This window comes from Dromaius novaehollandiae, chromosome 2 (assembly GCF_036370855.1).
Source record: "Dromaius novaehollandiae isolate bDroNov1 chromosome 2, bDroNov1.hap1, whole genome shotgun sequence".
Taxonomy (NCBI): domain Eukaryota; kingdom Metazoa; phylum Chordata; class Aves; order Casuariiformes; family Dromaiidae; genus Dromaius; species Dromaius novaehollandiae.
The window spans coordinates 143,125,340-143,138,093 of record NC_088099.1 but is presented as its reverse complement, the minus strand read 5'-3'; the positions used below and the strand labels follow the sequence as shown (position 1 = coordinate 143,138,093).

General features: G+C 49.8%; 1 protein-coding gene across 9 annotated transcripts in view; it reads left to right on the top strand.

Moving 5' to 3' along the window:
• The window catches only part of ODF1 (outer dense fiber of sperm tails 1), a 33,803-nt gene extending 21,306 nt beyond the window's left edge, over nucleotides 1–12,497 (top strand). For 3 of the 9 annotated variants that reach the window (XR_010388000.1, XR_010387997.1, XR_010387996.1), the window contains 2 exons: nucleotides 6,631–6,838; nucleotides 7,874–7,999. Coding sequence is in view for 1 of the 9 variants with exons in the window: in XM_064507639.1 (XP_064363709.1) it covers nucleotides 7,860–8,149; nucleotides 10,430–10,742 (603 nt within the window). In the remaining 8 variants the exon portion in view is untranslated. Of the gene's footprint in view, nucleotides 1–5,218; nucleotides 5,291–5,504; nucleotides 6,027–6,630; nucleotides 6,839–7,859; nucleotides 8,150–10,429 lie in introns of those variants that run through there. The other 6 variants (XR_010388002.1, XR_010387998.1, XR_010388003.1 and 3 more) reach the window with 5 other exon arrangements.
• Nucleotides 12,498–12,754: the final 257 nt, after the last annotated feature.

Here is a 12,754-nt window from a genome sequence, read left to right as displayed (position 1 = left end):
TCCACCTGTTTATAGTCATGCCTTAAGATGCAGTATCTGCCCTCAGGGAGTCAATCTCACAGCTGTGATGGGAGAGCTTGTGTTTTTTCCTCATCTGGTGCTATGTGATGGTAGCACACAGCTAAGGGTCTGCCTGTGGATAAGCTGCAAGAAGCCGGAGAGAGGGGCAGTTGTCTCTCCTTCACCTGCCTCTAGCTCTGCACTGTGGAGAGAGTTCGAGTTCTCCACAGTGGAGTCCACAACCACCATCTCTCCCACAAAGCAACGTGCAGAAGCACCTTTGCCTCTGCCTTCCTTCTACCTCTTTTCTTTCATCTGTCCAGCTGATGTCACCTAGCCCTTTGCGTGGTGGTCCCAAAAGCTCTGTCCCTTCCGCTCCACCCAAAGACATAAATAACACAAAGAAAAGAATTCTGCCACCCTTTCTTCATCTTTCAGCGGTTTCCTTGTTTGTCCCTACAAAGCCACAAAGACAGAGGAACAAGCAGACCGAGGAGGTTCTGGGCTCCTTTTGTTCGTGCAATTTAGCACAACAAACACCACTGTGAGAGGAGTAGCCCATCACTCAGTATCACCCAGGAGGGCAGTGAAGGTGCCTGTGGCCCTGTGAGCTCAGGCGTGGACACTGACAAGCCTCAGGCAGAGGCTGAACAGCCTGCTTGGGGCTAGGGAGCTTGAATGAGCACCGAGTTGGTTAAGACCAAGAAAATGCCAACTACACCAGCATCTTTTCAGAGGGAGAGAGAAACAAGACCATGGAAGAAGCTGGGAAAAAAGGACACAGAAGGTAGCAGGAGACAAGACTCACACTCTGAATGGTTTGGAGTATTCAGCCAAAACTTAAGCCAGTTTATGGGCCATCTGGGTATGTCTCTGTAGCCTAGCTGAGATATGACATGACTACGCTCAGGACAAGGACTCCCTAGCATCTCAGTTCATCCCAGGCACCACTGGCTTGGCATCCCTAAGGGAAACCTTGTTCCCTCCTCTCTGCCATTCTTCTGGTATCAGCATCAAATCCAAACCTTCTCTTTACGGTTTGCCAACCTGTGCACAGTTTGTCCACTTCCCAATACCAAATGCGTTATCAGTCCTACATTCCTCTTGCTGTACTTTAAGCAGGTGACATCAGTAATTCCGGGCTGTTTATTGTTAATGTTTGCTGGATTTGGTGGACGAGGCTGAGGTGGGATCTGATTCCTCTGAACAATTTGCACCATGGGTTTCTCTATAATATCATGACCCAAAGGAAGTGAAGCCTGAAAAGACAAAGGAGAGACAGATCAGTCTTTCTCATCTGAATGTTTTTGAGATCCCTTTCCTAAGAAAGACATCCACAGACCATGTGGAGATACTACTGGAAATCAAGGATCGCAAGCAACTGAGACAGCTCTGAAGCTAAATTTACAATACCCAGCTGCTGTAATTTGCAAAAAGTGCCAGAATGCTAGAAAGAGCCAGCAGCAGCCTCCCAAAACTGGTTAGAGGCTCTAACAAGTACCTACAAACAGGAGAGTCACTTATCACAGCCAAAGCTGTGGCACACTTCTGCTCAAAGCTTAGGAAGTAGGTTATCGCTATGTAGATCTTTATAGAAACATCATAAAGCATAAGATGAAAAATAACTATTAAGTTGTCTTGTCAGGCCACCCATCCACCTAAGTGCAAAGTGACTGATTTGTACAGGGAAGACCAAAGCTTTAGAGTGTTTTTTTAACTAAAACCAACAATAGAGGCATGAAAAAGCACACTGCCAGCATACAAGTCTTGCATAGCTGATGTCTCTAAAGGGAAACAACACTACAAATTACTTTCAGCAGTGTATATTCACTTTTGGTTTAAAAACTACAGCCCAGTTTTCAGAGCATTAAAAATGTTCTGCCTGCAGATAATCTTTTAAATTTTTAAAGATTGATTGAAAATACCAGTAAAGATATCAAACTGGGTTTTTTTGTTGACAGTTCTGGAATGTTTGTGCCCTTGGGGATGAGCAGTTCCAAGCACAGGTTTTTCAGGAAATATTTATAAAACAGTATTGATACCCCTGTATTAATTGTTGTCACAGACGGCACTAGCTGACACTGCATTTCATCTACTGCAGTATTTCCCAGGAGATTTCAGGACATGGTAAGATGAGAAAAAGCAGGCACGGTCCCCGAAGCAGAGCCACCATGTGTCAGGAACTGCATGACATGGTGTGCTTCAGCCAGTGATACCGGGGTGGGAAAGGGGCAGAGGGGAGCTCAGCAAGCCTGTGCTTGGATGGCTCCCTGTCCTCTATGCCCATGGGAAGCTATGTAGCATGTGTGGTGCTCCCCTCAGAGAGCTGATTTTACACACGGGTCCCTCTGCTTGGTATTTAGGGTCATGTGCCATGAGCCTAAACACATGGCAACGCTCTCCAGAGAAATGCAGGTCTGAGAAAAACTGGAATAAGCAAAGGTTTTGCCCCATAGGTGAGTGGGGTGGCAATGGGGCTCAGACCCTTATGGTTCCCTGTGGTTTTGGGCAAGTGGCAGCGTGACCGGCTAGGAAGTAGCCTGCTCAACTTGCCTGCCTGATGCCAAACCAGTGACATGGCTGCAGGGCATATGTGGAAGATGTGGAGCAGCAGGAGAGCCTTGGCAGGGCCTGACCACCCCATGGGGCAGGTGAGGGTACACTTGGACCAGTGCCACTAGGTAATGGGAGCTGAGACGTCCTTTCCCCCACCATGCCAGGCATCATCCAAGCATGGCCACAAGACAAATTGGTCTTTTTAACGCCAGGTTGGGTGGGAGCTTGCACATGCTAGAGAGGTGCCCTTGCACTCCGAGGGTGGTGTTTGCAAGTGCTGGCAGCAAAATCTTCACTTCTGCCCAGAAATAAGAATAAATATAGACTGGAAGCATATTGGAAGTGCTGGAGGAGATTTCCCTTGGTTCCAGATGTCTCAGCTGCTAAAACTAGCTTCCTCAGCAGAAAAAACTGCAGGGGAGTGTAATGTTCAGGCTCTTTTCTTGGGATTTGAATGTTTTGGACAGGCCCCAAACTACCAAAGTGAAGGACCATAATGTATCAGTCTGAAGATGATGTTCACCTGTCCTAATGCCAGCAAAACCTCCGTCTCACAGGGCGCTTCTGGCTTTCAGTGGCTGCCTGTTAGAAAAGCAGCAACTCTGTGTTCATATGTTTTATTAAGGAGTTTTATGTAATCCTTTCAGATGAGTTAGCAGGAGGGATCACAGTGGTCTGCTACTGTATAGTGGCCTATGAGGCCAACGAAAGGTAACTGTAGAAGTTTGTCCTTGGTTGCTTGCCATGAGAGCCATTGTGGTTATTTCTGTCATAGCCAGCTTTTCTTAGTGTCTCTCTCCCTGATCTGGCTTCAGCTTTTCTCTTCTGATCTCTCGTTCAAAACCAGGATCTGAAATGTCCTTTAATGCTTTAAAGAGCACCCAGTGCCTCCCCACAGCATCTGCCACTGGCGGCACCTGAGATGGGAACGTTTGCTGTTGCTTTATTCTGCTAGCTGTTTTCTTTTTTCCCCCCACATAATTTTTAGGTGATTCACAGATCTTTTGAGAGCCACTAGAACTAAAAAAAAAGACAAAAAATTTGAAAGGTAGGTAGCTCTAGGGTCAAATCTAGACCCAGTGTAAGTTATGAACCTACTTACTTCAGTGGGCCTTGCTGCTATATATTTGCAGTTTGAACACTTTGTGGCCTTACTGCCAAAATATTAAATTAAGGAAAAGGGGGTGTAAGGATGGTAATTAGGATCATGAAAATTCAGAGTTCAATGCCTCACAGTCTGACAGGTCTCAGGCAAGACGTGCCATGCCATTGGCAATCCCGCGCTCAGCCTTCCGGGGGGCAGCACGCAGCCCCGGGAGAACCAAGTACCTCCGGTCTGGCAGTTCTTTCATGGCTGCCCGTGCCCCCCTTTGCCAGGCGGTGAGTGACTGACTGTGGTAGGGGTCAGGGTGAAACACTGCTCCGTTTTCGCGGGTGAGTGTACCTGGGCGGCAAAGGTCAAGTCCTCTGGCATAAGGGGGGATATGACATTCCCAGAAGCTGTGGAAGACTTTAAGGTACATTTTAAGGAGAGTCCCGCTATACAAAAACAAGTCCACATTTTGCATAGAGTCAAGACTTTCTTTATTAAACCACATTTTGCAATGAGAGCATGGACTGTAGCATGGACTTCAGAGTAACAAATAACTACAGTTAAAAAAATAAAAAGGGGATTATCCATACATTTTTAAACCTGAAAACAATACTCATGACTCAGTCACACAACAGCTCTTAATACACACTGCTCTTAATTCATTCGCATGTGCCTGGGCCTGGGAACCAGAGTCCTCACGGCACCGCTTGGCTGCCAGGACTAGGCGGTGGGGGGGTCCGCTCCCCGGCACAGACCCAGGACCAGCGGACCGCCTGCTGCGGTAGCTGCCGGCCTCCCGAGGTACGGGCCGCTGCCCGGGAAGGGACTTTCGCAGGGACGTGTGCATGGGCCGAGGACCGCCGCGGCTGGTGGGCGTGCGGGGCTGGCAGGTTTGGTCCCCACCGGGATCCTCCCTTGAGAGGCTCCCAGGTCAGCCCCACGGACTGTCTTCAAGTCATCACTTTTCGTGCACAAACACTGTGTTATTTCAACACGTGTTTTTGTGTTCGGTTTCCTTCCTTAAAAATGGCTCGTGCTGTACGTACCCCTAGGACTCTGTCAGAAAGATTTAGTTTGATACTCACTTTGAGTGGTCTGCTCCAGATCTCGTATCTTCAGATGTGACTTGGCACACAAAACTTCCTCTGCAAAATAAATGATTCAGGCTCTTACCATGCGAGAGAGACCTCCTGAAAGTCTTTCATGTGGAGCCAGAGAGACTAGAGATTGTCAGAGTTTTAAAGACAAAATATTCCAGTCAGAAAGGTATACAGACTTCATACAGCAGGGACTGTTCACACATTGGCAGTTTTTGAATTAAGCTTTTAAATAAAAGATTTGTCTTGAGACCAAAAAAGTGATGCCTTTTATGAGTAATAAAGCATAAAGCAATTTTTTCTGGATGAAACCACCATTCAATATAAAATAAGCTGGCTCTTTTGATTTATTAAAAAGCCAAACTCTTATTGCCCCTTGGGAAAATGACACATCATGCAGTTCACCAGTCTGCAGATGCCAGAGACATGTATGTTGATGCCACTAAGGCTGGGACTGGCTTTTTTGTCACAGGACAAGCTGAGGAAATATGGTTTATGTCTTGGGCTACAACACTTTTTAGAGATGATGGGATAGAAGCTGATGGTGAGTATCATTGCTGGGAATTACGTTTTTTTATGAAGTTTTGCCTTATAAGTATGTATGTAAGCATTTGGCTTTTAACAAAGATTTTTCTTTGCTGGTCAATACGAATATAGCAACTGTTTAATCAGGTAAATATAAACCAAAGTTATCTGAATGTTTGAATTTATACCTGTGTATGATAGACCAGTGTTTTAATATGAGTCATGTCCAACAGGAGCCTCACACGTTTTTGTGCAATCTGAACTGTGACCTGCTCCTCTTTTCGGTTCTTTGGCTCCCGCTTTCACACCACCTGCCTGGCTGCCACCATATCCGGCCTCCTCCAGGCGATGAGCGGACAGCCCTGAGCTGCAGCCCGGGACCCCGGCCACCGCCTCCGGCATCAGCTCTGATTTCCCCCATTTTGGCTGTAGGCGCTTTGGAACAGAGGATGTGTCTCTTTCTATACGTGACCAACAGTACAGATTTTTGGATGGTCCTGTAATAACAGGAGCGATATGCTTCAGCCATGGAAAAACATGACCCTGGAACAAAAGATTGCAGAAGAATGTCATAAGCAATGGGAGCTCTTTGCACATTTTGCACCCGACCAACATTGTCTTTGACAAGGGCCTCTGCCCAAATAATAGCACATCTGCGTCAGAGAGACTTCTCAACTGTGTGGTGTCCCATGCCTCAGAGAGAGAGATTCAGACACTACTGTTCATTTTTCCAGAAGGACATTTTCTAGTCTGAGGTTATTTTGGCATTCCGTTACAGCTAGCAGTTGTAAAGCGGGGAGATACGTTCTACCAAAAATGTAGCAGTCCCGTGCTGAGTTGCTGATCCAAGCTGGCCGCTGAGATTTCATCTATGCCCAGTGAAAAGGAAGGAAGGGAGGGAGGGAGGGGAGAAGGAAGAAAGAGAGAGAGAGAGAGAGAGAGAGAGAGAGACACTTTGGAAGGACCATACTGGTGCTTGTCCAGAAAGGCAGGCTGGATTGCTCTGCAGCGCTGCCTCGCTCTCGGCCCGGGGCGTCACTCCCCACGTGAGCAGTCCGGGGGAGCCGCTGTTAGGAATTACTGGGCGCTTGGTTTCACGGCCTGGGTACAGCTTACCGGGAAGCGCTCAGCAGAGAGCGCGGCTGGGAGAGTAGGATCGACCATGGGAAGCTGGGGCCGGGGGTGCACTGACCTCTCGGCAGGAGCGCTGTGCTGCGCTGCCCTGCTGCTGGCCGCTCGGGCCAGGCGACGTGCAGCCACGGCAGCGCGGCCGCCCCCGCTCCTGGCGCTTTGCTAGCTAGCGGATTTAGACCAAGACCTTTCTGCGTAAAGGCTGCTCAGGATTACTTTAAATTACAGGTGTCCTTCAGGGAGGGGGGCAAATCCGCACGTGCTGCCAGCATTGCTGAGACCGAAACTCACGCAGCAAAACCACTGCAGCAACCTGACGGGAAAATCGGAAAATCGTGGCTTGGGAAGCCCTCAAGGCGCGAGCTGATGACTCACGCACCTCTTCTCAGCTCACTGAGCGAGCAGACGTTAGCCAGCACACACGAGATCGGGAAAGGTAAAACTGTCCACTCAGATAAGTGCTGTAGCCGTGCCCTGGGTGCGTGCGGTGAGCAAGCTGCGTCCTCCTCCTTGTAAAATAACGCCAGGGTGAAAAACGCTTTCGCTCTCTTCTCTTGGCTGAAATCGCCATGTCATCTGCTCCTGCCTAAACGTCACTGCTTTCCGGCGTGCCCTCAGATGAAGGCTGCAAAGTAACATCTGTAGGGCTCCGAGTGGAGATGAATACCTGGGTCTGCTTTTGTTAGCTCCACGTTTGTTTAACATGGTGTGAGAGTGGAGACAAAAATATTATTAAAGGTGTGTGTTCTCAGGTATGTTCTCTAAGTGGTCCCAAAAGTACCTTAATTGCAGCTATCGATTAAAGTGCATAAAGGAAGCTTCCATTTCTGCATGTTTCAAATGTCCTTCATGGGAAAAAGCGAGGCCTTTGTGCAGAGAGCGAGCAGGCGTAGGTGAGACATTACTGACGGGAGCAGCAGGTTTCGAAGCCACATGTAAAACTGTTGTAATAACTAGAAAAAAATCCCAGGAAAACAGAGCTTCAAACGATAAAATGGGGAGTTTCTGAAATGGCAGACATGGGGCAGGTGGGACGCTTGCCCCGGGGAAGCCGTGCAGGGCTTGGCCCCCCCGGGTCCACCACCTCCGGGAGCCGGGAAGGGGGCCGCTCTGGCGAGTGCCCCCCCGGCAAAAAGCACCGCTGAGGGGAAGGCTGTGGGAAACGGCTCCAGGAGCTGAGAAAGCAAATGCGCTGTGAATTGCGACAGAGGACTAAGTTTAAGAACGGAGCAGAGAGGTGGGATGGTGCCCGGTTCCCCGGTTCCCGGGGCGACGCGGGCTGTGAGGCGCTCGCCCGCCGCCCGCCACCTCACAGAGCGCCCGCGGACCCCGCAGCGGGTCCGGGCCCCTTTCCACAGCCCACGTCTGGCCCACAGCTCTCCGGGCAAATTTTTTTCCCCCACGAGTGCAAGCCGCCACGGTTGTACTTGTGCACTACTATGGTTTAAAGCGCGACCATGTCTCTGTGCAGCCGCTTTCTGGAAGACGCCAAGCAGGACTTGCGGAGAGCGGACCGGGAGGTCAGGAGGCAGCTGCGGGTGCTGGACCTGCGCCTGCAGCTGCACCGGCTCTGCGACGACCCCCTGCCGCCCTGCGTGTGCAGCCGGCACCTGCACCCGCACTGCTGCTGCGCCCTGCACCCCTACCCGCGCTGCCTCTGCGACCTGGCCTGCCGCGCGTCCTGCCTCGCCGCCTGCGACAGGAGGCTCCTCCGGGCACAGCTCAACCTGGAGCGCGAGCTGGCCAGGTAACGGGCCGGCCGGCCGCGGGCTCTCCCCGGGGTTCGCCGCTTGCAAGGCAGGAGTGGGGGAATGTCGAGGGCAGAAATAGATAAGCAGGACAGGACGCAAACACCAGTTTGGGGGACATTTTTGGAGAAAGTGGAAGCATGTGGCACCGCTTGTGCAGCATGTGAAATACTCTGGACCTTAAGTATGAAAAAATGCGACTTCCATCATCTTGCCAGCTGTGTCCAAAGCTAAACAAAAGCACATGGCTGCATCCAAAGCTGCTCAAAGCCCATCTTCACTGTAAACTCAATTTAAGTCTATCCAACATAAAAACAGGTTATCGTTTTCCTCGGTATCCAAAAGGGGCTTGTACGTGGCGGTGCGCGGTAGCAGCAGGCCAGGCATGTCTGGCCATGTGTTCCCAAATATGAAGTAGGAGGGATGAGTTTCAGGATTTCTAAATTTCCATTTTGACCACCGCAATGATGATGTTATTTTGTCAATAGAGCTCCAGATTGACTTTAGCATAGATAAAAATAAAATATAGCGCTACCGGAAGGGACCGGTTAAATGATGAAGCCTTCCCATTAGAGTTAAGGCACAAAGAGATGTTTAGAAAGCAAAAGGGGTAAGAAATGTAAGAAACCCTTTGGTAATCAGGCGGTGGTGGAAGCCTGTTATTGTATTTACCGTATTTTTATTCCCTACTCAAAACTCGAACTACCCGAATTTCTGTTTGAGCTCTGTTTTGTTGTGCCTAGAGACAGGCCCTTGATCTTGCCAATTAAAAATGTGGCATTTTCATTACCAATAGAGCTGCAACCATCAGCCATAGGCTGCCGCATGTGTTATCTAGCGGGTGCAAAGAAGTTAGAGGGAAAAGCCTGACCCCGGGGTTAATTTTACACTGACTTCAGCGAAACTGAAAGTTGCTGTGGGGTTGCTTCAAACTTATCTGCCTGCTGCAGCTCACGCGGGGCGGTCGGGCAGCCCACGTCGGGCAGGGCCCTCCCGGCTCCCCGGCTGCTCTAAGAGCCCAGTTTTTCATCAGTGCCCCGAGTGTCAGCACTGGGCAAGTGCGGCATCCGGCTGCAGAGGTACGCACCCAAATCTCAGTGAGGCGCGTGGAAACCCTGCTGCATCGCAGCTGCAGGGCTTCGGGAGCTGCCCGCGGGACTGCCCGCAGCCGTCGACCCTGGGGCCGGGCTCGCTGTCCCGGTCTGTGCCGCACTCGCGAGAATGGGTAGGAAATCGGTAGTGAATCTGTGAACGAATCTCTACCACTTTCATCTGAAATCACGCCAGAGTAGCATTTCAGCCTGTCGGGCTGGAGAATTCAACCATCACCTTCCCACAAAAAAACCCCTAAAACTGCTCTGAATGACCGACTCTTTTTCCCAGAGTCTTATCCTCCTCCAACAAGCAATGTAAAAAGACCGGAGAGGTAGGTGGAGGAGCCAGCTCTCAGAGAGCACAGAAAGTCCACTTTAAAAACACTGTGCCCTGCTGAATCACTGTAGGCTTGTTTAAAAGGAATGGTTTTTCTGCGATTGGTGTACTTTAGCAATGAACCACTCTGGGATTTCTCACCTTCGTGATCATGCGTGTTTTCTCATTTGTTACCCCATTTCCTCTTCCGTCACACACATTTTCTTTTTAATTTGTTGCCTTGTGTCCAGTTTAGCCTATTCTAATTGAGGTTACCCTCCTATTGTATGCTTTACAAATGGCTTGAAAAACAGCTATTCTTTTGGTTGAGCAGAGTTGCTGTTTGGCAGTATTAGAAATCATTTTAATAAGCAAGCTCCAGCCAGATCAGCAAGCCTGCAGCCCAGCTTTGCCTGAGCATTTTTGTATTTTTTGCCAGATGTGTCTCTTCTCCACTGATCACTTTAAACAAAACGCCTAACTGGAAAATATAATTTATTGTAACTATCCACTGAAAATTTAGGACAGGGCGTAACATGGGCACACCTGGCTTCCTGGGGGGAAAAAAGTTTACCTGTGAAAGAGGAACAGTGGCTTCTGTATATCCAGGTGAAAGACTTTTCATCTTCACGGGTGCCCCATGTGAAGAGTGCACAGCAAAATGCTCCTTATTGCTGAAGCATGCAAAGAAGCAGCGTGTGCTCAGTTTGACAGTGTAGACATGCACAGTAGTAGACACCCGTGCTGTGCATCAGGGTATATGTGAAGAAAGACCCAACAGTTTCCTATTTACTTCTCTTGTCCTCAAGGGCAACCACCCTTCCCTCTATTAGCTGGACTGAAAGCTTGTCTTCTTGTTTTTATTTCAGTACACGAAGAAGACTTAATAAGACATTGAACTCCTCCCATGATCATAAACTATTAGCTTTGATGGATGTGAAGGGTTTTGACCCTGATGAAGTTACCGTAAAGGTGAAAGATGGGAAGGTTAAAGTGTTAGCTGAGCACGAGGAGGAATATAGCACCATAAGAGGGAAGGAGTATAACTACAAGAACATCAGAAAGGAAATCAGCTTGCCTCCTGGGGTGGACGAAGACGAGGTGGTGTACTCTGTAGGACCTAACAGTGTCGTGAAGATTGAAACTCCGCGCAAGCGCTACCCGTGTCTCATGAGCCTCTGAGCGACGGCAGGGAGCAACAAGCAGCCGCGGCCAGGCAGTGCGCGGGCACAGCGCGGGTCCACCCACCGCAGCTCCCCCGGGGCCCGGGCTGAGCCCCGAGCACACGCCAGCAGCGCCTCTGGCCTCTCCCAAAACAAAAGAGAGCATTCCAAAAACGTGTGTGCGAGTCTCATTTCAAAGGCTTTTGGTGATCAAAGGGGGGGCAGTCGGAAAACAGGGAGATACAAACTACTTTGGGAATACTTGGTCACTTGCTAGATAAGAAAGACACTGCTGGAGGTGGCATAAATCAGAACAGGTATTGCTGTTGCTTATGGATTTTAAAAGGTGAAAGAAACCATTATGATCAGTCACACTTCTATAATAGTGGCTCTTCCCTCAATTGCATCACTTCACTTTGAGCTGGAGGATATTTTCTGGGAAGAAAATCTGATAATAGAGACTTCAAGGGGAGGAAACTCCTTCCTAGGTGACACCCCTGAGTTAGCTGTGCCAGTGGTGAATTAGTCATGCTCCTTGGAACATGTGTCTTCATTTCTTCACTATGTGTGTCTGGGTTCACCTGCATCTCATCTTGTTCTTCCCTGTGAAAAGCCATCTCTAGCAGAAATCTCTTCCCTACATTGCTGACCCGATCACGTCTCAACCTTCCTAGAGAGAATAAATATCAATGGAGCCGTCTCCATTTTCTCGCTGGAAAGCCAGTTTTCCAAGTCTTGAATTATCCTTGCAGCTCTTCTTCTGAAGCTGTTTGCAGTTCCCAGCACCCCATGCAAATTCCAGAAATGAGCAGCATTTTTTGGTGGTGATCCCACAAATGCTGTAACACAGAGGAAATGCCGCCCTGACACTGCTCAGTCTGTCCTGGACAGGCATATTTCAGTCTCCAGCACTTAAGAAAGGAAAATAATACGCGAGTCAGTTCCATTCCCAAATTACATAAGTACAAAAAGACTATTTCTTTCCTATACTTATTTACCACTGTCGCGTACAGGAGTGCACTTTGGTATTCTCGTGCCTGTCGTTATCCCTGAGCACGCTGGTCCCCAACAAAAAGCTAGGGCTTGTCAAAACTGCTTCTAGTCCAAGAGGAGGAAAAGCATCTGAACACTGGAAATGAGCCATTGGGGAGCCTGGTGAGTTGTGCTGCGGGTGCCTCGTGGCCAGTTTTCTCTCAACAGCAGGGCTCCCGGGTCAGGCTTTCGCCTTCGTGGTGAATGAGAAAGCTCCTTACAGGACCACCCAACCACGCGTTATTTAGCTGGCAGGGGAGGCAGGAGCTGCGTTGCCGCGGGGCGCTCCCCAGCTCCGATGGCCCAGCCCTTGGCGAGCGCTCTGCCGCCTTCGTCTGACTAATGAAACTGGATCCAGAGGGGCTGCCAGAGGTTTTTCCAACTGTTCTTTTTTGTTCCTAGTAAGCTTTCTGCCACCAAGAGCCTGCTCTGCTCTGCTTCTACCAAAGAAAGTGGTGAAGTTTCCCTGGTACTAGTGAGGTTTCCCTCTACAGCACCTGCAGACAGGTTTCTCTGAATGGGTGTAGCCTTAGTCATCAAAACGCTGAACACGGTATGTACTGTCCACGGTGCCACAGCCAGCATCCGCCCGGCTAACTCAATTTTTTCCGGTGATGTCCAGTCATAGCAAAGGAAAACGGACAAGATCCCTGTCGGGGCTCCATGGACACCATCCAGAAGCAGAGTCTGGGCTGCACGGCCCCGTGCTCTTTCCTCCCTCACAGCACAGCGCTTTCGTGGCAAGGAAAGAGGTGGTTTCTAGCTGCCTTGGGCAGGCGTGTGCGCCCTCCCTGGGCTTCCCTGCCCCATGCCCGGCTCCCTAGTTTGCAATGCTTTTTTCTGCATGGAGTGGAGAGGACCACGAGGCTGCTGCAACACCCAGAGACCTCGCCTTCCCCCGGCTGCCGCAGGGGGCCGCAGAGGCTGCTGCAAGTCTCCTCTGGCTGTCTAGTCCCAGCGAAAGCTGCCGCCTTCTGCCCTTTTTGGCCCTTTCACCTA